The sequence below is a fragment of the Paramisgurnus dabryanus genome, chromosome 14 (assembly GCF_030506205.2).
Source record: "Paramisgurnus dabryanus chromosome 14, PD_genome_1.1, whole genome shotgun sequence".
Lineage (NCBI taxonomy): Eukaryota > Metazoa > Chordata > Actinopteri > Cypriniformes > Cobitidae > Paramisgurnus > Paramisgurnus dabryanus.
This window is the reverse complement of record NC_133350.1, coordinates 4,634,647-4,658,854: the sequence shown is the minus strand read 5'-3', so window position 1 is coordinate 4,658,854 and position 24,208 is coordinate 4,634,647. Positions and strand designations below refer to the sequence as shown.

The window sequence follows — 24,208 nt, the reverse complement described above, 5'->3', positions numbered from 1 at the left end:
GTGGGCTCCTCCTTTATAATGTGATTGGTTGTCAACAGTTAAAATTATAACGCCGACGGCACCTCGGACTCCAACAGTTAACGTTACAGCTCACACAGTTGCGTCAGCAAGATAATGCACGCGTTACATCCCGAATAAATAAAGATACATGTAAATAGAAATAAGAATACACCAAAAAAGACAGTTGTCCAAAAAGAGAGATCCCAACAGAACTAATGGTAAGACTTTTTAACTTTTCTTAGTTTGTCAAAATAACCCACTTCTTGTTCATATGTTTGATAGCACGTTGTACATACTGAGAATATGAAATTTAATAAAAAATACACTATAAGAAGAGTTGTATTGATGGAACTTTATGTTCACAGTCATGTGGTTAATCTATCTGTATTTTTACAATTTGAGACTGAGATTCCAGATGTAAATGAATCTGCTAAAACTTAAATGCGTTACAAAGATCATATTGTGTTCCTATCTTGAACAAATAGTAAACAATGTCTTCATGTAGTGCGTCATTGTGATGGGTACATGTGTCACAAGTGATTGGTATATTTGTCCCGGTACTTTGGTACTGAGCCTGCTAAATGAAAGTGAACCTGATGCTCTCCATTGGTCTAAACAGAAGTTACTTGTTTCCAAGAATTGTGTTTCCCTAAGGCAAAAAAGTCACAGGCACAGCTGTACTTGCTGACTAACAACTAGGCTGTAAACAGTCTTGCTTGTGACTTCTGTTATGCATAATAAAATAAAATAAATATTTAAGCATTTATGATCATGTTGATACATAGCTCAAACTATGCATGTGAGCAGTAGCTTATGTTTGCATCAAGCACATAATTATTAATGCTTAAGCCGATTATTGTATATTTTAATATATATATATATTAATTAAGGATAGTCTTTGATATTTCAGAGGTATTAAAATATATGTGCAATTGTTCAAATGACTTCATGGTTAACAGAGAGACTTTATCTCTTCTGAAATATATATCTATGCTGTATGTGTGGTGTAAATACATAGTGCACGGTGTGTATTTATGATCCGGTGTAATTTTAGAGAGGAAGACTGCAGCGGGGATCTCTGACGTTTTGACCTTTCTTATTATCATAAGACGTAATGTTGTCATGTTCCTTCCTGAGCAGATATAAACTTCTATTTACTTAATCTTTGTTTCAGATGTGATATGAAACAGAGAATCTCAGTAATCTTAACTGTTTTATGTTGAATGACATATGAGATGTGGATGGTGTGCTAGTTTGTGGGTGACCTTTTGCACGACTCCACCAGTAAAGCAAATGTGGGAAACTTGAGACATTTGTATTTTTTAATGACCGTCCATTATGGAAGTGGAATTATTTTCCTTTAGATAAACAGCACTTTTCACCAGCATGTCATAGTGTATGATCCATTTGTAATTTGAGATTATAAAATAAGCGCTTTTCTTTAGCTAAAGAAAGTACTAATGTGAAGGGCAAGATATTATTACTTATTTTACCAGCGTTAAACAAGCATACTTTTTTAGGCATTCATCTACAGTATCCAAAATAGAATTTATTTTTATTTTTCATGCTCAGATTCCGTTTTTTCTTCTATACTATTTATTCCAATTGGGATCAGAGGGAGCGCTGAAGCCTGTCCCAGCTCTCTAAGGATAAGGCAAGGATACACCAAGTAGAGAAGACCAGTCCAACACAGAGGTAAGGTTATGGATTTGACTGCTAAGAGCACACGTCATTCACTTTCGGACCGCTTAGTTCTGGTGCTACTTTATATGAACGAGAACTGGGGGCGATTACCAAATAACTAAATGGTCCCCAGTACCATTTTCTTGGTAGCATTTATACCAGCAGTAGAAAAGTGACATATTCATACTGACAGCATTCTGCTTTAAACAATAAGGTTTTGTCTCTATAATGCACATCCGCAACTACCCGCAAACTGTTGGCACATTGATAATGTTTTGCAGATTCAGTAGTAAATGTAAATGGTAATGGTATAAAGACATACTATACTGTATATACAATACTGGATTTTAGTGCGTGAGGAGAAAATTAATAACATTAAGTTGGATGCTAGTTTAATAATAAAGGTATAAAGTAATGTTATGAATGTCATTGCACTACTTGCACAAATTATTGTATTATAAACTCATGAAATAGTGCTTGGATATCAGATATGTTGAGTGTTGTAATCAGAGCTTTGTTGTTGTGTGTTGTGGGTTTTGTAATAATGCCGTAGAAAAACCGTCATGTTGAGATAATACTAAGATATTTACCTTATATCGTCACCCCCTCCCCCAAAAAATACAGAGATATGAATTTTTATCAATATCGCCCAGCACATCACATCAAAAAGTAGGAAGGTCCACAAATGGTTCAGTTACTATGAAAAGGTTCACGGTGTGAATATGCCTATAATAAAAATAAATGTGCATTGAATGCCCTGTAGAGTATTATGGATAAAACCTCTCTAGAATGATAAATGTAAATGTACAAATACTCGAAGTAGTCTCTCATTTATTGAGGTCAAAGTATTAGCAAAATGCACTTGTAGATGGAGTGCATTGCAGAATATGTCCTGCATGTCACACTGCCGCACATGTCGACATGCCCAACGTATTTTGTGTGTCAGTAGCAGAATCCAGTGTACTTTCTCTCACACATATATATACACACACACATGCTTGTTAAAGCCACATAAATAGTGTGCATACACGCTCACGGACAAACAGATGCTTTAGTCATACCAGGGAATTTCTTTCATGGCTTAAACAATTGAATGGTTCACAGGACCAGTGGCACATTTCTGACTCATAGCTGTGGTTTACTGCCTTGCTGAAAGACAGCATTTGAGATTCGGTCCAAGAATCTTGGCATATTTTGTATTCTTGTTACAAACAGACACTGGGACCAACTTTCCTCTTTCCAAACCAAAATCATCATGCAAATAAAACATGAAGAAGTGATCCCAGAACAGCTTTAATAAAATGCTCAAGCAGGATGAGCTAGGAAAGAGTGTGAATCTATCCTCACTGTTGAAGGCATCACCATACAGGCTATTCTGTACACCTGCACGGCGCTTCGATTTGAAGTCACCAGATGGTTGAAACGCCCCGCTCACCAATCTTTCAGACAGGATGCAGAACCTCCAGGCAAAAGCTTTGTGTGTCATCATCTCACTGGAGAGCAATGTAAAAGGAAGAGTCTGTTGTCATGGGTGGAAGAAGGGCTTTTTGTAGCTACAGGATTGCACATCTGCTGAGGGAAATCCACCAGGAAAGTCTCAACATGAGCATTGGCCTTTGGATGTAGAGTAGAATTAAGCCAGCAGAGCCTGTGGACATAAATAAAGTGTGTATAAATATTTGACACACTCTGCATGAGTATAAAAAGGTGTCCCATTAATAATTACCTTTTGTACCTTTCCTGTTTATTTTGTAATGTTGACTGCATTTGACACGCAACAATTCTGTTACTCCAGTAAGAAATATAAGTAGTAATCAATATTTTGCTGCACTTAAATGTTTAAGATTAAATAACTTGAATTAATAAGTAATTTCAACTTTTTAGAAGTTGCTATAAATTATAAAAATAAAGTTGTAAAAACGTAAAGGTAGTTTGCGCAATTTTGAAAATGCTAACTTTAGCCTACTAGCATTGAAATCACAATCCCACCTTCTATTTAAATCACCATCCAAAGTGATGCCTCCTCCAAACACATAAACATGCACAGACCAAAAGCCCACATCTCATGTCTTATTTATCAGTGAGAAAACGGAAAAAAAAAACGCCATTTTCGATTGTGTAAACGCGATAGTATACTTGTATTTTTTAAACAATATTGTTATGCTAATTCATAAAGGTAAACACAGTGGCAGCCGGTGACTTCTTTTTAGGATTTATGATAAAAGAGACGCTCGCGTTTGCCAGATACTCGCATAATCTCATGCGTAATCAGAGTTTACTGTTAAGAGAGTGTCTTGCGTGTATTTTGTGAATGTGAGCGTCTCTTTTATCATAAACAGTTTTGACGCGTGTGCAGCCGGCACTTATTTTGACAAAACACGCGATGCACATGGTTCACATGATGCAACAAACACATATTTTGAAAACACAAGCAACACACATGACACTCCGAGTCCGTTAATTCGCTCTTTGCTGATCCAAACAGTTTTTGTCGTAGATGTTTCAAAAAAAGGTATTTCGTTTTGTAGCTCCTGTGCAGGTGCCACTTGTTAATTCAGCTGGAAAGTTTGTTTGCCTGCCATTGTCACTCTGTTTACGCGCTGATGACATATGATGTCTGCATGAACATTGGATCTCATTCACTAAGCATGCATAAGCTCAAATTTGTCCGTAAAATGTGCGTACGGATGTTTTAACTTACAAATCATGATTCAACAAAAACTTTGTACAAAAAAAAAAATGTATTTTAAATGTATGCCAAAACGTAAGAACAACTTAAACCACACGTATGCAATAATCATGAACAAGGAAAAAATATATAAAATATATTACACAGATATATGTATTATATGGTTCTTTTTTTTGTTCATGATTATTGCGCAAGTGTGGTCTAAGTTGTTCCTACATTTTTGCATACATTTAAAATACATTTTAGTACGAAAGTTTTTGTTGAATCATGATTTGTAAGTTAAAACATCCGTACATTTTACGAACAAATTTGTGCATACGCATGCTTAGTAAATGAGACACAATGTCCGCAGTGGTATGCAAAAACAAGTTTACACAGCACAAATGTACAAGTTATTTTAACTTTTTTGACTCGTGAGGAGTTGTTATAAATTAAAACAAATAATAAAGTTGAATGTGCTTAAAGGCACTGTAGGTAATTTGATCCAGAAACGGTTTTAGTTATGTTGGTTAAAGGTCTCCCCACATCCAGCAATCACTATATTAAGTTGTCATAATGTACTATATTTTCCGGAGTATAAGTTGCACCAATCAAAAATGCGTCATGAAGACGAAAAACATATGTAAGTTGCAATGGACTACACATCGCATTTATTTAGAAAAATTATTTCACAAAATCCAAGCCGAAAAACAGACATTTAGTCTGGAAAAGGCAAGTTATTCAACTAAACAATGGCACACAGAACAGCAGGCTGAATAGATGTCTGTACTTTAACGTAACATTATCAGTTATATACACGATACACAATAGCATACAGAACATACCTGGAAGTCTGAATAGGCTAAATGAACAGAACAACCAATGCGCATCAAGTTTGCAGGCTTGTCAATCCACATCACTGAATCCATTGAATTATATAAATACAGGAGCAGCATATAGCGGACTCTCGCGGTGTCTTTTGGTTTATATATATGTTAAAATTAATTCATACCAATTTACAAGTCGCACCTGACAAGAAGTCGCGGGACCAGCCAAACCATTAAAAAAAGTGTGACTTATAGTATGGAAAATATATTTTTAATAAATATATGTCCTCTGTGAAAGGCATTGGACAATAAATGTATAACCAATAATTGCCCTCAGACCGAATAAAATAATAGGACAAATGCAATTTAATTTAATTTGGCACTTAACTTGACATTGCAGGATCAAACGACATGAGGGTGAGTAAATAATGATAAAGTTTTTGCTTTTGGGTGAACTATCCCTTTAAATAATCATTATACCGGAAATTGGCTTCTGTCAGTTGCATAGTTTTCAAACAACACTACGACATAGGCCACTTCTGCATTTGTTGAATTATGAGTCTGTGTTTCCTGTGGAGCTGGAAGAAATTCAGACCTTTATGTCAATACTTCCCTGCTCTGTTACTCTCCCTCCCTGTTGGGTCATCAAATAACAGGGCTTCACCCCTCTGAGGTCATGAGAAGTGAATCTGGTCAGACAGTTTATACAGTAAGCTGTAGTGTGCAGCTCTGGGTGTGAATCTGTTTGGGTTGGTCTTTTTGTTTTTTTAGAGCAGGACTGAGAATCAGGGTCAGATATGTTTTGTATGCGCTTGGCTCAAATGTTGGCTTGGAAAACCTACATCTTTGAGTATGACTATTTGACCTCAGCTAACTGGCTTTGACAAAATAGGAAGGTAATGATCTTTCACAGACAAGTGCTATCTGAAATACTTGTTTGTGGGATTGTGGATTTTGTATTTTTTGTCATGTAGAAATTAAACCATAAACATTGGTCATTATTTTCATGTTGTTGTTGTTGTTGATCATAGCACATCCAACTTGTATGATGTGAGGTTCAGAAGGTGGACAGACATAACTGTCATTTAGAGATAACATGTGCTACGCAACTGAGAAACATAAAGAGGATGTGACCTTAAACAGCAACTCCGCCCCCTAGTCAAAACGTTCCAGTCTGTAAAAATGAGAGGGGCGGGAACTTACCTCTAACAGTTCCCGCCCCGCTCTAAATGAAACCACACTATGGAATGCGCACATTGTCTCGCTCTTACATGTGTATACTCACACACCCTCACGCTTACTCACGTATGTTGACCGAGCTCTATCTCCTTCCTGTTTTTCACAAGTTCCTGCCTTTTACTGACGCTATTGCAGCAGACGGAAAAACTCCCAGGGATCCCTTGTCCAGGAATCCGAGCCAGAGGGGCTGGCCTTGCGAAAGCTGAGAAGAGAGCATAGGCATCTCTTACCACATGTTTGTTTTGAAGACAAAGCTGACCATGCTTAAAAGCTTGTATCCTAGGTGTAGATGTCATTAAGGGGGTTGGAAATTTAGCTTTGGAGGTTAAGAACAGAGAGTGGGGGAAGAGGAACTTCAGTCATCCAGAGCTTAGCTTTCTCTAGTTCCTGGAGGGAGCAGAATCGCCACAATCTAGTCCTGATGGATCCTAATACAACAAACATTCCCAGGACTCCAAGAAACTGCTGAAATGCTTGCAAACACTCCCAGCGGAGGTGGTTCCTTCTGGTATTAATGGAATCTTTAAGGGAATCTGTTCTTCATCTCACCTTTCAGATGTCTACTTACAAACGAGCCACTCTGGATGAAGAGGAGCTGTTGGACACTGGCTCTGACGGGATCTACAACACCTCCAGCATGCAGGTGAGAGTTCAATGTCGTAAATATGACAGAAATGTTTACGTAACTTGAGATTTTAAATACCATACATGCATGAATTGAAATAGGAGCAAGTGCATCGAGTCAGTGGTTGTTTTGCTTTTGTAGCTACTAAATTCTTATGACTTCTATAGATTGTTTTTCCTTTAAAGTTGATTTTACTTTAAGCATTAACTGTGTGTCAGTGCTGCTGAATGAAGAAAGAAACAAACTCTTTTCATGTTGTTGATTAATTTATTTGTGTTGTGTGGATAGTGACTGCTAATACATATCAGGAATTTGTTGTTTAATAGTATAAAACGGCATGCAGTTGTAAAATTGTACTTTTTGTACTAGTCAAACAGGCTAGTTATACACTATCAAACCTAATTTACATAAAAACTGATAGACAAATGTTCACATGTGATAACACATTGATCTTTGATATCATTTGAGTACACTCTTAAAATGCAAGGTTACTTTCAACCCTGCGTTGGGTCAAAAAGGGACAAACCCAACCGGTTGGGTTGTAACTTAACCTATGCTGAGTTGTTTCAACCCAAAATGATGGGTTTTCTGGGTCCCCTTTTGATCCAGTGGCTAGGTTTGCCCTCTTTCAGGGTTCCCACAGGTCCTTGAAATCCTTGAAAGTTTGTGAATCTGGGGGAAAAAATTCAAGGCCCTGGAAGATTTTGAAAATATACATACATAAATGCAGGTCATTGAAAGTGCTTGAATCTATTTTATGCAAGAAGTTTTCTGGGAAAAAATCCATATTATTCGCTGTAAAGTGTAGGAAAATATCCTAAAAATTAGGGATGCACCGATAGGATTTTTTTGGGCCGATACCGATTTAAACAGAGAACTTCTGGCCGATACCGATGCCGATACTAAACACTTGTATACAATACTATACAGTTGGTCTATTAGCTAGTTTATTTCTGCATCAAATTATTTTTACCTGAACACGGATTGGATCTAATTAACATTCAACTGACCAACATAATAAGAGAGGCACAAATTAAGCTAAAACAAATATAATAAGACAACATGACAACCTTCAAAGGTGGTTTTTGCTATTCAGCATTTATTTTATTAACGACATTAACTTATTTTTTACATACAATGGATTTCTTTATGCAGTTAATTAATAAACAATCGGTATCTTCCTTTCTCGTGCTATTGCCGATATGCCGATGGTTTCAAATTCATCAAAAATCGTCCGATAAATATCGGCTGCCGATACATCGGTGCATCACTACTAAAAATGTGAGACTTTTTAAGCACACGTGCTAAACTGTTCGCTTTAAATGCTTATATCTTTTGCATACGAATGTTGATTCATACCAAAAATGCTTTTTTGCATAGTTGTGTTTTTGACACATGAAAACATCTCGGGTTACGTCTGTAATTGTTGTTCCCTGAGAAGGGAATGAGACGCTGCGTCTCCCTTGCCATACTTCCCGCGTCCCTGTAACGGCGTCTTTGGCAATATTTCAGATAGCGATATACTTCCTGGCTCCCGCGTCACCCTTTCTTTGTATTTAAGCCTCACAATTGGTTGAATTTGATATACACATTTAGACGCACTTACCCCTGGAGGCGTCCCCAAAGTGTCACTGCAGTGACGCAGCGAAAGTTCCCTCAAAAGAAAACTGTAACAATGTATCTTGAAAGATAACACAATGTAACCTTTCTCTCACTTGTGTCCCCACATTTAGTCCTTGAATTTGAGGGTATTGGACCTGGAAAGTCCTTGAAAGGTCCTTGAATTTGAAGTTAACTAAGGTGTGGGAACCCTGTCTTTTGACTCAATGCTGGGTTTAAAATAACTTGACACTTTTTTGTGTATTTTGGACCCAGTCAACTGTGTTTGATTTCTGCTACTGGGATAACTTTTTCATCTCTTAACTGTTTTTTTTTTACTTTCTCTGCTCTTTCAAACCCTTAAGTGACCTGCAGCTTTAGACTTGCATGGATTTTGCATTAGGATTCACTGGAGTTACACAACACACAAACTTTTATTAAATTACCGAAAAAACATCGAAACCTAAGAGCATGTTGGGTAAAAGTGCATGCACATCTAGGCACCAAAATTGACTTTTGTACTTTAATGAGACTTAATCTGACTAGCATTACAGAGGTTATTTATTATAACTCCCTTGGACCTTTTGCCAAGCAGAACTGATCATTAAAACATGAAAATCACAGTTGAGTACCGTGCAAAAAGGTAAGTTTTTTGAAGATGAAAGATATATAATTCATTGCATTAAAAAGTCTCCAGTTGTTTTCTTTTTAATCTGTCTGTCTGTGATATTAAACAGACAGTGATCTCATACTGAATGTTTCTTGTTTTTATGGGCAGTCTTAAACAGCAATGCCTTGGCAAAACAGTGTAAGCAATCAGTCAGTCGTTAATAAAAAGCACTTCCTAGAAAGCACAGAGTTTATCACACACCCTTTTACTGTTATGGATTAGTATTTTTCCTAAGGGTTTAATGGTTAACCTGATGCAAATAACTTAAAGGAATCTCCCAAGTAAGGGTTACATTGATTCACTTACAATGGAAATAAACAGGGAAATCGATGGTTTATTTTTTAGTAAAGAGTTATTAAATGTTACATTGCTTGTTTTTATGAATAGTTAGTTCAAATATTCAAAATCTTGTATTCTGATTTTATCACACAGGTCGGACTTCAGCGTGGTCTGGGTCCCCGGTGCTGGGCGGTGAAGACTCACGTTGAGAAAAAGCTAGTGGTCATTGTGTGTGTACTCTCTCTGGCTTTGTTCATCTGCATCATGACTTTGGGTCTGCATTATAAAGAATGTAAGTAACTGGTCACTAAAATAAGAATTAGTGAATGACATTGTAAAAAATAGATTAAAGGTGCAAAAGAATGCATTGAAATAATATGTTCAATTGTTCTCTGATACCTACATAGAAGGTATGTGGCTTTATTAAGTACAAAAATTATAAAGAAACGATTTACATGACCATTTACATACATAGGATGTGTCCCCAGAATCAAATGGTCTATTAATACCTTATTTTAAAGGGTAATTAATAATAATGTTGAGCTCTGCTCTGATTGGCTGTTTCTCAGAGCAGCTCCTTCAGTAGCTCTGTGTGTGTGCGGGTGCGTGTGTGTGTACCTGGTAATTATCACTTTGTGGGGAACAATTGTCCCCACAAAGATAGGAATACCAGTATTTTTCTGACATTGTGGGGACATTTTGAGGTCCCTATGAGGAAACAAGCTTAGAAATCCAACAGAATTATGTTTATTAAAAATCTGAAGTAGCAGAAAGTTTCGTCATTACCATGTACAAACTCTTATTATTAATCTCAATACAGTTTAACATTCTACCGCACCTTTATTTTATCTAACCCTGAATTGTTGGAAGAAAATGTGATGCCTCCATGCTGTAAAAGCGACTGCCAAATACATGAATGTAAAGGTGTACTGCTAAGACTTTTATTATAAAAGGACCTTTATATAAAACGTGTTTCTGTTTTATCGGCTCCACAGTAATATCTTTGTTATTATAATAGAGTGAACTAAATGCCACTTCCTGCTATTCAGTCTCCCACTGTTGCCCAACCGTGACAAATCACTATGAAAAATCACATTTGTGCCAGACTGTTTACCTAACGTTTCCTCACTCTTCCTCAGGCCTCCAGTGTCTCGGTCTTATCTTTCCAGATTATAAGCAGGGGATGCATCTTCAGCATCCAATGTTTTTCTTAGAAGAGCTAACAATGAAGTCTATTATAGCTTTATTTTCACTTGCTTTCTTTGTGTGAGAGCTCTTTCTTTGCATCAACAGGCCAAATAAATAGTGACTTTCCATCCAATTATTTCCAATATCGAATCTAAATACTTCAGACGGTGGACTCATGCCCTGCCTCAAAGCTATTTAAATAAACACAAATGCATTCCTAATCCTATTAAAACCTTTATTAAATCCAATAAACCAACAAAGACCACTAACCTAATATATTGGATCTTCATCTCACTTTTAATTTGGTCAAGATTCTGAATAAATGTCAGTTTCTCCAAAATCAGCTTTTGGCATAGGCCCACATGAATAGAAACATGCCTTCAGATCTCAGTCAAAGCGTAAATGGCATGAATAGAGGCAAAAAGTATCCCTCATCACCTAATTCCCAAGCCATGTTGATTTACTTTTGAAAGCTATAAAGATAAGTAATGTTTACAGTGGGGAGGTTTGTTTAAGTTTCATGCATTGAGCCAGTATTGCGCTCCATTTATGATTTCCCATCTGTAAGATATCCTGAGGGAAAGAGACACTGGTTTTATCTTTTTTGGCACATGATGCAAAGATATGTATGATTATGTTTTTTTGAACAGCTCATCCGGGAATGTGCCTATCAGAGCCGTGTGTTAGTGTAGCAAGTGCGGTCATGGCCTCTCTTGATCGGTCAGTGGATCCCTGCGAGGATTTCTACAAGTTTGCATGTGGAGGTTGGATGAGGAAGAACCCGCTGCCGGACGGCAAGTCCCGCTGGGGTCCCTTTAGCAACCTGTGGGAGCACAACATGGCAGTGATGAAAGACTTACTAGGTAATAAACACAAAGCCTAGAAAGATTGTAAGATCATCCCAACTGACCCAGTTTACTTTCTTCAAAGGTACCCCGAATATAAACACATGTATAGTTTAATAGGTTTTAAAGGGATAGTTCACCCAAAAATGAAAATAATGTCATTTATGACTCAGCCTCATGTCGTTCCAAACTCGTGAGACCTCTATTCATCTTCAGAAGACAGTTTTAAGATGTTTTATATTTAGTCAGAGAGCTTGTTAAACCCTTCATTGAAAATCTACTTACGGTATACTGTCCATGTCCAGAAAGGTAATAAAAACATCATAAAAGTAGTCCATGTGACATCAGTGGGTCAGTTAGAATGTGTTGAAGCATTGAAAATACATTTTGGTCTAAAATAAAAAAATTACGACTTTATTCAGCATTGTCTTTTCTTGTGCTACTGTTGTGAAGCGCATGCGTGAGACTAAAGTCATGTGACTGAATTGACACGGATGACGTGTTATCTGGTGCACCCCAGCTGTTTTTTTTGTGCGCCTGGGCTTCGTTTACAGTCTGAGGGAGACGCAAGCTGTAAGTTTGAAAAAAATCTTCGCAAACATGTGTAAGGATAACATGTCAATCGCGTCACTGCAGTCACGTGAATTTAGTTTAGCGCATGAGCTTCACAACAGACACAGAAGACAATGCTGAATAAAGTCGTAATTTTTGTTATTTTTGGACCAAATTTTTTTTTCGATGCTTTAGCACATTCTGACTGACCCACTGATGTCACATTGACTACTTTGATTATGTTTTATTACCTTTCTGGACATGGACCGTACCGTATACTGTACATAGATTTTCAGTGAAGGGTCAACAAGCTCTCGGACTAAATATAAAACATCTTTAACTGTGTTCCGAAGATGAACGGAGGTATACGACATGAGGGTGAGTCATTAATGACATTATTTTCATTTTTGGGTGAACTATTCCTTTGATAAACTTGAAAAAAAATTAATCTAAGGGCTCTTTCACAAAGAATAACATAAATGAAGAATAATACAGAAAACATAATAATAAAAAAAGATCAAAATAAAGCCGATCTGTGTGAGTGGAAAATACAAAAATTCTCACATAAAAAACTATAGAAGATACCATAGTATTTACTGTAATAAACTTTAGTAATATTTCACAACAACCATTTCACGTCATCAATTTCAGATAGCAAAACATAATGGCGGCCTCTATAGGTTAAAGTGAGTATTACATGTTGGGTTTTTAACAAGTAATATATTTTTTTATGTGTTTCTATTAATGAATTTTAATAGTTAAAGGCAAACATAAAGTATTAAAGCATACAAGTCTTCATATTCGGGGTACCTTTTAATACATGTTCATGATGTCTACCTAATCTTTTATCAAAAAACTTGCTGTTCCTCTCTATTTATAACATGGTTTTACATTATTTTCTTGGATATCTTGTTTAAACGTCACATTACAGGATACAATAAGTCGTTTCATGGGTTATTTAAGGTTTTTGATATTTATTTGTTAAATCCAGAGAACACCAACATGAAGAACCTGAGCAAAGCAGAGGAAAAAGCCCAGTGGTTTTATGAAGCTTGTATGAACGAGACCAAAATTGAAGCGCTCGGGGCAAAACCACTACAGGATCTTATCAACCAGGTGATTTTTGAACCAGGTTACCTTTTATGTAACTGTATGAAACTTAATAGATCTGTTGTAAATAAATCAGCCCCGATGGAAACCTGCATTCACTTTATTCTGGGATATAAATCTTAATAAAGCAACATTGTTTTCCAGACAGGAGGTTGGGGCTTGAATGGCCCATGGGATAAGGATAACTTCCAAGAAGTTTTACGGACTGTGTCAGCCATATACCGCACTTCCCCTTTTTTCACTGTTTTTGTCAGTACAGACTCAAAAAGCTCCAATAGCAACATCATCAAGGTGGGATTATTACGACTTTGCATCCAGAAATGCCAAGGATATCATTTATTTATTGTGATAACATGAATTCCTAAATGTTAAGAGTGTACATTTATGCATTTGGCACATGCTTGTATCCAATTAAATTTTTTTATTAGTGTATGTTTCCAGGGAATCACGCCCACAAAGTTTCTGCACTGATAACAGTGCTATACATCTCCTATACTTCCCGTATATATCATTTTTTGTTTTATGGTAGCTGTCAGAATAGGTCAAAACAGGCTTTATATCACAATGCATGTCACAGCCGTTCCCCTTTTTTCCCAAAGGTGGATCAGTCTGGGTTGGGACTTCCATCTAGAGAATACTATCTCAATAAGACAGCCAATGAAAAGGTAAATAAAAAGTGTTCTTCATTAAAGGAATAGTTCCCAGAAAATTATAAATGACCCCATAATGCCATCCTAGGTTTATATGACTTCATATACAAGTTATATACACCTACGGTGACATTAAGGTGAGTAAATTATGGGGTTATTTAGATGCTTGCGATTACATTTCTCCATTGTTTTTCTCCCATGCCTCCAGTATTTAAAAGCATACCTGGACTTCTTGGTGGATCTGGGGGTCCTTTTGGGTGGCTCAGAGGCCACCTCTCAGATCATAATGCAGGAGATCTTAGACTTTGAAACAGCGCTGGCGAACATCACAGTGCCTCAAGAAGAAAGACGTGAAGAAATGAAAATTTACAACAAGATGCAGGCCAAAGACTTATCTGTGAGCAGTATTCTGAATCCTCTACTTTATTACATTCTTTTTTTATATTTGTATTGTACATGTGAGCTTTTATCATATCAGTCACGTGTTTCTGCCATAGACGCTGGCTCCTGTGGTAGATTGGATGCCTTTCCTTTCTGCAGTGTTTGCTCCCGTTGTCCTAAATGATTCTGAACCTGTGGTTGTGTACGCTAAAGAATACCTCCAGAAAGTCTCAGAGCTCATCAGTAACACCAACAAGAGGTAAGGCCAATCCATTAAAGGGCACATATTATGCCAATTTTTACAAGATGTGATATAAGTGGCAGGTGTGCCTAGGATGTGTCTGGAAAGTTTCAGCTCAAAGTACCCCAGAGATCATTTGTTGTACCATGCTCAAAATGCCCCTATTTGGGAGAAAGCAAAAAGGTGCTGTTTTTAAGTGTGCACCTTTAAATGCAAATGAGCTACAGCTCCTCAGTTCCTTACCAACAGACAATGAGCGCTTTTGGTTAAAAATAGACCTGATTTCTGTGAAAACAGTCTGAGGAAAAAGTTTCTTTAGCTGCATTAGTACTACTGTGTGCAAACAAACACATTTAGAAAAGCTTTTGGGTAAAATTAAGCAGTCACTCAGTGGCTGTGGGTGGGGCTTTGTTTTTGTGATGTCACATTGACAAGAGAATCAAAAGTAAAATACATTCTCTTATCTTAGTTTAATGTACAGAATTAGCTATACAGTAAGTATCTCTGAAGTTTAAAGCGTATGTATCACGAAAATCTGACTTTTTCCATGTTTAAGTGCTATACTTGGGTCCCCAGTGCTTCTATCAACCTAAAATGTGAAAAAGATCAACACTGTAACTTAGTTTGGGTAAATCATTCTCTACAAGCATGTGAAAAAAAATAGGTAATTGAAATTTGGCTCCCCTTGTGATGTCAGAAGGGGATAATACCGGCCTTGATCTGCCATTTAGTGTAGTGCAGAGATCACCTCATTTGCATTTAAAAGGACACACCAAAAAAAAGGCACATTTTTGCTCACACCTACAAAGTGGTAATTTTAACATGCTATAATAAATTAACTGTGGGGTATTTTGAGCTTGAATTTCACATACGTAATCTGGGGACACCAAAGACTTATTTGACACATTAAAAAAAGTCTTGTGAAATGTCCCCTTTAACTTCCTCAAAGTGTACGTTTGGCGTGGAATCTGACATACTCAACCAAAAGAGTAGGCAGGAAGAACAGTAATTATTTTAGCATATGCAAAAATATTTGTGCAAAAATGACACACTTCACTTTTAAAACACTCAAATGTATCATGTAGTGCCTGTGTTTCAGACCTGAATTATTTTTTCTCCTAGCATTTTGAATAACTACATGATTATGAATGTGGTACGGAAAATGGGGGCCATCTTAGACCAGAGGTTCCAAGATGCAGAGCAGCGTTTCCTAGAAGTTATGTACGGCACAAAAAAGGTGAGAAATGAAGAAAGTTTTCAGCTTATAGCACCACACTTTTCTCTGAGAAACAGTCATAAATGATCTCCCTCTTCCCTTCTTTCTGTTCTATAAACACCTTAACTGATTTTTATGTAGCTTAAAAATTTGCATATTTATTTTTTTCCTCAAAATTATTGCTTTGGAATGCTTGATACTGATTGGCCAGTTGTGAGATTCTGAGGTTTGTTATGTAAAGGATAATGTACAGGCAGGTTGTTATTGCAGAAATAGGCCCTCAAAAGTGTGATCAGGACCCGACAGGAAGCCAAGTGTCTTTTATCACACTGAAGGGGCTTATTTCACGATAACATCCGACTGCCTGTACATTATCCCACTTATTACACAACTATTTACCTCATAAGTATAGGGAACATAAAATATTGATTTCAATTTTTTTTTGCTGATTTTTAACTAATACAGAGTATTAGGAAAGGAAAGGAAAATCAGTTTACTTTTGGTTTTAAAGGGACACACCACTTTTTTAGAAAATATGTTAATTTTCCAGCTCCCCCAGAGTTAAACATTTGATTTTTATCGTTTTGGTATCCATTCAGCTGATCTCCGGGTCTGGCGCTAGCACTTTTAGCATAGCTAAGCATAATCCATAGAATCTGATAAGTCCATTAGCATCGCGCCTAAAAATAATCAAAGAGTTTCGATATTTTTCCTGTAGTTAAATCGTGTACTAAGACCGACGGAAAATTAAAAGTTGCAATTTTCTAGGCAGATATGGTTAGGAACTATACTCTCATTCTGGCGTAATAATCAAGGACTTTGCTGCCGTACCATGGCTGCAGGCGGCGCAATGATATTACGCAGCAGCCAAAAATAGTCCCCTTATTATCTTTTAATAGCAGAGGACTATTATCGGGCACTGCGTAATATTGCGCCTCCTGCCTAGAAAATCACAAGTTTCCGTCGGTCTTAGTACACGATGTAACTACGGAAGGGTCACGTTTTAAATAGAAAAAATATCCAAACTCTTTGGTTATTTTTGAGTGCCATGGTCTAATCAGATTCAATAGATTATGCTAAGGCTATGCTAAAAGTGGTAGCACCAGACCCAGACATCGGCTGAATAGATTCCAAAACAATAAGAATCAAATGTTAAACTCTAGTGGAGCTGGAAAATGAGCATATTTCCAAAAAAAGTGGAGTGTCCCTTTAAGATAAGAAAAGACTTTCTGATTTGCAGTATCGGGGTAACCGTGTGCTATTAGTTTTGATCTAGAATAACAAAACTTGCAAATGTCACATCTGGCCAATCAGAATCAAGCACTCCAACAAGCTGTGTTGTAATTCCAGATAACTAGCTGAAGCTTACAACTAAGTGCATTTTTTAAACCATATGTTCCTCTTGCAAGGATAATTTGATTCTTATGAGTTAATTCAATAAACACAAACATGTCAGTAAGAGAAGCAATAACAGGAGACGTATCTTATATTTGAGTTTGTATAGAAAGGCAGCATGTTATTCTGTGCAGGGAGCCAGGTTGTTCAGACTTTTATCAGGAAGAAATCCTGTTGCCCTGGCCTCACTTTCCGCTGAGGTCAGGCTGAAATAACAAACAAAAGCCTGAGGTTTGGGTGATGCGTGCGTGTGCGTGTGATGGGTTATGATAAGAGACAGGGAGAGGGAGACTTTAAGGATGGTTGCACATTTTGATTAACATTCAGTTCAATTCAGTTGTCACTCCTAAAATTAACTCAGTTTATACAGGTCAGGATTCACTTATTTACGTCCGCTTTCACTGATAAAATGTACATTACACAAAACTGCTGTGGGTTATAGCTTCACTCTTAAAAAATAAAGGTGCTTCATAATGACATAGAAAACATATTTTTCCACAAAAAACCTTTAACATGGACCTTTTTTGGTAAAATGTAGTCAGAGATTTGTTTGCAATTTCTTTGTATCTCCTCATACATTACGGAGGTTAGTCAGCGTGTGGCCACACAGATCTATGTCCTGATATAACTTGTTTGCGAGGTGTCACATTGAGAAGACTGCAAGCGCTGGTTGTTAATGCATCACCTTCGTGTTTTCCAGAGCTGTACACCACGCTGGAAAGTTTGCGTCAGCGAGACGGACAGCGCTCTGGGCTTTGCCCTTGGGGCTCTGTTCGTCAGAGCCACATTTTCTGAGGACAGCAAAGCTTTCGTGAGTATCCTGTGATGTATTTCGCACGCTCATCCGCCCGCTCGTGTTATACTCTTAAGTTCTACCCTGTTGTGCCCATCAGGTTGAAGATATGGTCTCAGAGATCAAATGGGCTTTTGAAGACAGTATAAAGACTGTTGGCTGGATGGATCCTGAGACAAAAAGAGCAGCCAAAGTGAAGGTGAGAACCGACAGATTTGAACAGAGCAGTACCACATGATGTTTTCCTCCCGCTGTTTCCCACAGGGATGGTTCTTGGTAAAATCAAAAAATAGATGTGTCAAACTTTATGTTTTGTGGTTTTACAGCTGGCAATACATTAAATGATCTCAGAGATACGGTGCATAGTTACTTTTTAACAGATTGAAGATTACCCAGTCAGTTTTTCAGTTCATCTCAAGCCATATTGCAAAGTGCTGACTCCAGCTTTATGAATGTAATGTAACTGTTATAAAACTTTATTTTATTACGTCATCCATGAACAGGATTTGTAAAGATCTTTGCACACTGGGTCCGAAAATACTTGTTCGAAATGTTCGCACTTTAAAATCTAGCACTTTTGCCTCACAGCAAGTCCCCGGTTCAAACTCCGGCAAGGTCAGGTGGCCTTTCTGTGTGAAGTTCTCCCTGTGTCAGCGTGGGTATACATCGGGTACTCCGGTTTCCTCCCACAAGCCAAGGCAAATTGGAGATGCCAAATTGTCCCTCCCCCAACTTGTGTATATGGATCAACTTGTCTGAATAAAACATGTGTATGAATTAACTGATTCTCACCATGAATATAGCCATAGATGTTGGAATGGTGTAAAGAAATAAAGGAAGAAGAAGTTGAAAATGGCTTTATTCTAGGGTTTGTTGATGCTCTGTAGTGCCACCTGGGGTTGAAATGTATACCACCCAAATGTTCATTTCCTTCTCACCCAGGCAGATGCAATATACAACATGATTGGATATCCAAAGTTCATCATGAACCCCAGAGAGCTGGATAAGGTGTTTAATGATGTATGTATACATTTTCTCTCTTTAAATCTGGTTATCAGGGCCTTGCATGCCAACTTGAGCACCTTAACTAACAGCATGGCGTCCCCTGTCCCAAACTGTCTATCAGTTTGATGTTGTTTCAGACCTCTACTTTCAAAACGTCATGAATAATTACAACTTCTCCGCACGGGTTACAGCCGACCAGCTCAGAAAGGCTCCCAACAAAGAGCAGTGAGTATCAGCTTGTATCTTGCACACAAGTTTTCGGTGAGATCATCAGGTCTTTGATTTGTTTTTCTCCCTATGTGCAGATGGAGTATGACCCCACCCACGGTTAATGCATACTACAACCCTACCAAAAATGAAATGGTGTTTCCAGCTGGCATACTCCAGGCTCCCTTTTATAACCATAATTGGCCAAAGTAAGAGTCAAGCTCACATCCTTACTTTGAATGCTTTTTGCTTCGGTTTTAAAAGGAGGTAGTTTGCAGTGGCCCTGTTTTGTAGTTACTTGTAGTCAGTTCTGTCATGACTTGCCTCATGTATAAGTGTGTTTTGGTGTTTTCTAGAGCTATGAATTTCGGTGGTATAGGTGTGGTTATTGGGCATGAACTCACGCACGCCTTCGATGATCAAGGTAAAGAAATAATTGAAGAGCTCAGATGCAAAAACTGCTAAATGCTGTCAAAAAGCAATGATATCAAATACTTTGCTTCAAATCTGCTTAATCCCGGCCTCAGGCCATTCAGAAAAAACACTTTGTTGGCACAATCCATAAAGAGTTTGATAAAAAAAATGCTCATTTACAAGAAAACATATCAGACACACTTAGGGGCCAATCACACCAAAGACGTTTTAAATGTGTGGGGGGGGGATTAAGGCCCTGGGAAGTTTTTGAAAATATACATGCATAGATACAGGTCATTGAAAGTGCTTGAATCTATTTTATGCAAGAAGTTTTCTGAAAAAAAAAAACCCATTCCCTTTGTAGTATAGGATACTAAACTGTTCGCTTTAAATGCTTATATCTTCTCTATGCAAATGTTGATTCATACTAAAATGCTTTTTTGCATAGTTTGCATGCTTTTTTCCCTGTAACGCCATCTTTAGCAATATTTCAGATAGCAATATAGTTCCTGGCTCCAGCGTCACCCTGTCTTTGTCGTTAAGCCTCACCATTGGTTGAATTTGATATACACATTTAGACGCACTTACCCCTGGAGGCGCCCCAAAGTGTCACCACAGTGACGCAGCGCGAGTTCCCTCAAAAGTGAACTGTAACAATGTATCTGAAAAGGGAACACGATGTAACCTTGCTCTCACTTGAAATGTGTCCCCACATTTATTCCTTGAATTTGAGGGTATTGGACCTGGAAAGTCCTTGAAAGGTCCTTGAATTTGAAGTTAACTAACATGTGGGAACCCTGTATTAGACAATTGAAAAAAACGTGAAATGACGTCGGACGCTTTTCTGCTCAAAGTGCTGCTGCAAGAAATGCGTGGCCCGGGATGCAGCCAAAGCGCAAGGCTTTCGGCACGGATAAACAGCGTGCATAATGCTCACTGCCCATAGAAAACCATTCAAAAAGGCCACTGCCATAAACGCGTTCTGTGTGACTGCCCCTTAGGAAGTTTTGCATCTTAGCTCCTTAATTCTTCACCCATCCTGTATGCAAGATTATGTATTATATTGGATTATATACTGTAAGAGTATTCATATGGTTGTTATAGTAACTGTGAATGATAAAATTATATGTAACATATATGGTTACGTGATTTAACATTATACCATGTTGTATATGGTGTATAATTTACAGGACGAGAGTATGACAAGGACGGGAATTTGCATAAATGGTGGCAAAATTCCTCAGTCGACGCTTTCAATCTGCAGACACAGTGCATGGTGGAACAGTACAGTAACTACACTATAAATAAAGAGCCGCTGAATGGAAAACAGACTTTGGGAGAAAATATTGCAGACAATGGAGGCCTGAGAGCAGCTTATAAGGTTTGTAAATATCTTGGTGTGACTTTACAGTATGTAAATGATTCTAATTTAATCAACAGATTTGTTTTGTTTATCAGCGAGTTAAAAAGGGACAAGAAGCCTGTGGTCACTTTCCATAATGACGCGCGGTGACGTACAAGAATCTGATACGAAAGGCATTACAATCTTCATATTTCTCACATTGGCGGCTTTGATAGCATCGGGGCTGTCATGATCCCATCTTCGCCGAAAAGCCTTATAGCGCAACAGGTGGCTCGGAACGAGCGGCTCTACCTCCAGCCACTCTCGCACATTCTTTCCGTTGGCTAAAAAGTCATAGGTTACGGAGCAGATGCGTAAAGCATATGGTCGCTGGAGAAGACCCTGCGTTAACCTCTTTGATGGGGAGGAAAATAACCATTGACACAAGTGCTCCTCTTAACAGTTTATTTGTGAACTGTGTGCGCAGTGTGACATGCATAATTATTAGGGGTCTAATGTTAGCACACTTTCGTTGCAGGCCTATGTAAACTGGATCAAGAAGAATGGCAAGGAATCCACTCTCCCTGCTCTTGGAATGACCAACCATCAGCTGTTTTTTGTGGGATTTGCTCAGGTTTGTGCTTTAAAATAAGCAACCATAAAATCGTAAGAATCATGCGACACTCCTGAAAAAAAATCTGTTTTGCTGTCTTTGTAGGTGTGGTGCTCAGTTCGGACCCCAGAAAGCTCTCACGAGGGCGTTATTACAGACCCGCACAGCCCATCGCGTTTTCGGGTCATAGGCACCATCTCCAACTCCCATGAGTTCTCGGAGCACTTTGGCTGCAAGGCAGATTCACCCATGAACCCCAAACAAAAGTGTGAGCTGTGGTGACAGTAACTAGCCTATTTAAAGTAAGACTGAGTCTTCGGTGAGCACATCTACTCAGCACGGTGGTAAAGTGCCTACTTATCGATTAAAATATGCCAAACGTCCATCTCAGGTTGCCTTGTGTAGACTGCCAAAAAGCTTGTGGACTGCATATTTTCCAGCAGCTAAATAAGGGCTTTGTGCAAGTCTTGGAAATTGAGTTTTATTCTTATACAAAATTTCAAAACACTGGAAATAGCGGTTTATGTACCATGCCTGTTTAGCAAATGCTTTTATTTTTTAATAGCAAATATTTATTTTCTTTTTTCCAGCTATGCCCAACATGTTGGCGATACTGTTAAAGAATTTTTAACTTTGACCTTTCAAGTACTATTTGTTAGCCACTGTGGGCTGTTGAATTTGCCTGTGTCATATCAAACATTTTTAAGATTGATGCAAATCATATTATATTATTTTCCACATATCATATGTCATTTAATAATGTTGAATGAAGAATACATTGTATAATGTAACTATTTTGTTGGAATTTATATTGCTGGACCACTTTAAAAAGTAACCTACCTTTTGAACAGATTCTGCAAATATTGTGCAATATATACAGTCCTTTTGTAACAGAAGGCGATAGGACATTTGCAGCTTTGTGTGATGTTTTTGTTGCTGTTTAAGTGTATTTTCTCTAGTTTTCTTGTAGGTTTATGGGGAACTGATTTTTTTTTTTTTTTTTTTTTGCTGCTCTTGATTTAAATACAGTCCGAAATTGATCCATATATCTTCAAACTAAATGATTATAATGTTTTTGTACTGTTGATATAATAAAAATTCAAGGTAATGAGTAACCACAATTTTTGAATCTTGAAACATTTTGAATACGAAAGTGTCTCGAACAGTGTCAACTTGACTATTTACAGTGGGGGATTTTTATTAATAATTTAAATTGAAATTTAAAGTATTTATTTTTTGTAAAACCAATCAATCGCAGAAATCCACAACAACAGTTGTGTTTTTTAACAAAATATACAGGTACATAGGTTGTCTCTGTGCATTAACGACAGATGGCGCTACAAACACACTTTTCAATGGCAACAGACGCTTATTCAAAATTGTTCACTATTTAACTTATAGAAAATATTTATTTTAATGCCATTATACATAGTCTGTGAACATATTTCTTTGAATAAATCTAAAGTTTACCTAAACGGTTCATTTAAACTAAATGATAATGTTTGAAGTAGGCGTTGTTTTTTGAAGAATAGCTGGGCGGGTCCTTGTAAAAATTACAATTTTAAATTCAATCATCATGCATCACTGTCTATTATATCTTTCACAGACTCGTTGTTTTAAATCTAACAGAGATGCCATTTATTGTGTGCAACACAGCGCTGGCCTGTGGCGACTGCCTTTATGACGTCACTCCCACTGGCGTAGGGTGAACCCGAGCGTTTCCGAATTCGTCCGACGTTTGCCGAGCCTTCCGTCCGTCCAGCCGGACTGCTGGAAGCAGCCGCAACAACGCCATGTTGAGCGAAGTCTCCCATCTTTATAAGAAATTTTTATCATCCGACGCGTTGATGTGATGCTATTGCGCAAAACGGAGAGAATACAACCGGATACTGTCATCTAAGCCTGAGGAGACGAGGAATTCAACCGGGAAGATTCAGGGAGGCTGGAGGGGAACACAAACCCCCTACCGTCCCCATGCACAGAACACCTACAGCCCCAGACTTCAGTGATAAAATGACATTTTTGTACTAACAGCCAGATTTGAATCAAATCAATGGCATAAGGATACATTCATACGTTCCGGCCTCCGTAGAGAGAAGAAACGGCCAGATATTGTTGGAACGCGTGACGTGACCGTTTTCAGCTGCGCATCGTTTGTTTTTCTTATTTTTTATTTTTTTTGCAATGAGTTTGCCACAGAAAGTGGTCCCGAAGCCGGCCGCTGTCGCTGTTAGTGGACCTGTAACCGGACCGGCACCGCCAACGCAACTCCGAGCAGCGCTGACCTCCTTGTCGTTACCACCGGGAGCTCAGAACGCTCCTCCACCGCCAGCAGTGCCGCCTGCCCAGTATCCTTCAATAATAACAAAGCCCCCGGTGTCCCACACAAGTAATCAGTGTGGAAATCGGAGCGAATTTGTTTTATAATCACCTGACCTCAGTGTTTATTTGTTTACATTTTAATAGGATGTGATGATGAAATTACTACGCAGAGGCTAATAATCGATCATATCAATAGCGTAGGCTATATATTAATACAGTATAGCATGATAAGCGTTGCTATGGTGATCAGGGGTATTCGCATGCAGCAGAGGGATGTAGTTGGATCAGCTGTGTGTGTGTGTGTTTGTATTTGCTGCTGGTGGTGTTGTTACACACTGGTGTCC

At 38.0% G+C, this 24,208-nt stretch overlaps 2 protein-coding genes across 5 annotated transcripts in view; both read left to right on the top strand.

Moving 5' to 3' along the window:
- Nucleotides 1–67: 67 nt before the first annotated feature.
- ece1 (endothelin converting enzyme 1) lies at nucleotides 68–22,663 on the top strand. 4 transcript variants are annotated; one of them, XM_065241184.2, is made up of 20 exons: nucleotides 68–218; nucleotides 1,616–1,695; nucleotides 6,974–7,060; nucleotides 9,744–9,882; nucleotides 11,429–11,641; nucleotides 13,167–13,291; nucleotides 13,430–13,576; nucleotides 13,885–13,950; nucleotides 14,144–14,332; nucleotides 14,433–14,575; nucleotides 15,680–15,794; nucleotides 17,869–17,979; nucleotides 18,062–18,160; nucleotides 18,904–18,981; nucleotides 19,088–19,191; nucleotides 19,272–19,382; nucleotides 19,530–19,597; nucleotides 20,778–20,968; nucleotides 21,468–21,563; nucleotides 21,648–22,663. In XM_065241184.2, the coding sequence occupies exons 3-20, from the start codon at nucleotides 6,974–6,976 to the stop codon at nucleotides 21,822–21,824; spliced, it is 2,259 nt and encodes a 752-aa protein (XP_065097256.1). In that variant the 5' UTR covers nucleotides 68–218; nucleotides 1,616–1,695; the 3' UTR covers nucleotides 21,825–22,663. The 4 variants fall into 4 exon arrangements, with proteins under 4 accessions (XP_065097256.1, XP_065097257.1, XP_065097255.1 ...); XM_065241185.2 differs by having other exon boundaries at nucleotides 1,573–1,695; XM_065241183.2 differs by lacking the exon at nucleotides 1,616–1,695 and having other exon boundaries at nucleotides 76–218.
- Nucleotides 22,664–23,226: 563 nt separating this feature from the next.
- The window catches only part of eif4g3a (eukaryotic translation initiation factor 4 gamma, 3a), a 62,422-nt gene continuing 61,440 nt past the window's right edge, over nucleotides 23,227–24,208 (top strand). Inside the window, exon 1 of the mRNA XM_065241181.2 lies at nucleotides 23,227–23,890. Coding sequence (XP_065097253.1) covers nucleotides 23,727–23,890 — 164 coding nt within the window. The 5' untranslated portion in view covers nucleotides 23,227–23,726. The remainder of the gene's footprint in view (nucleotides 23,891–24,208) is intronic.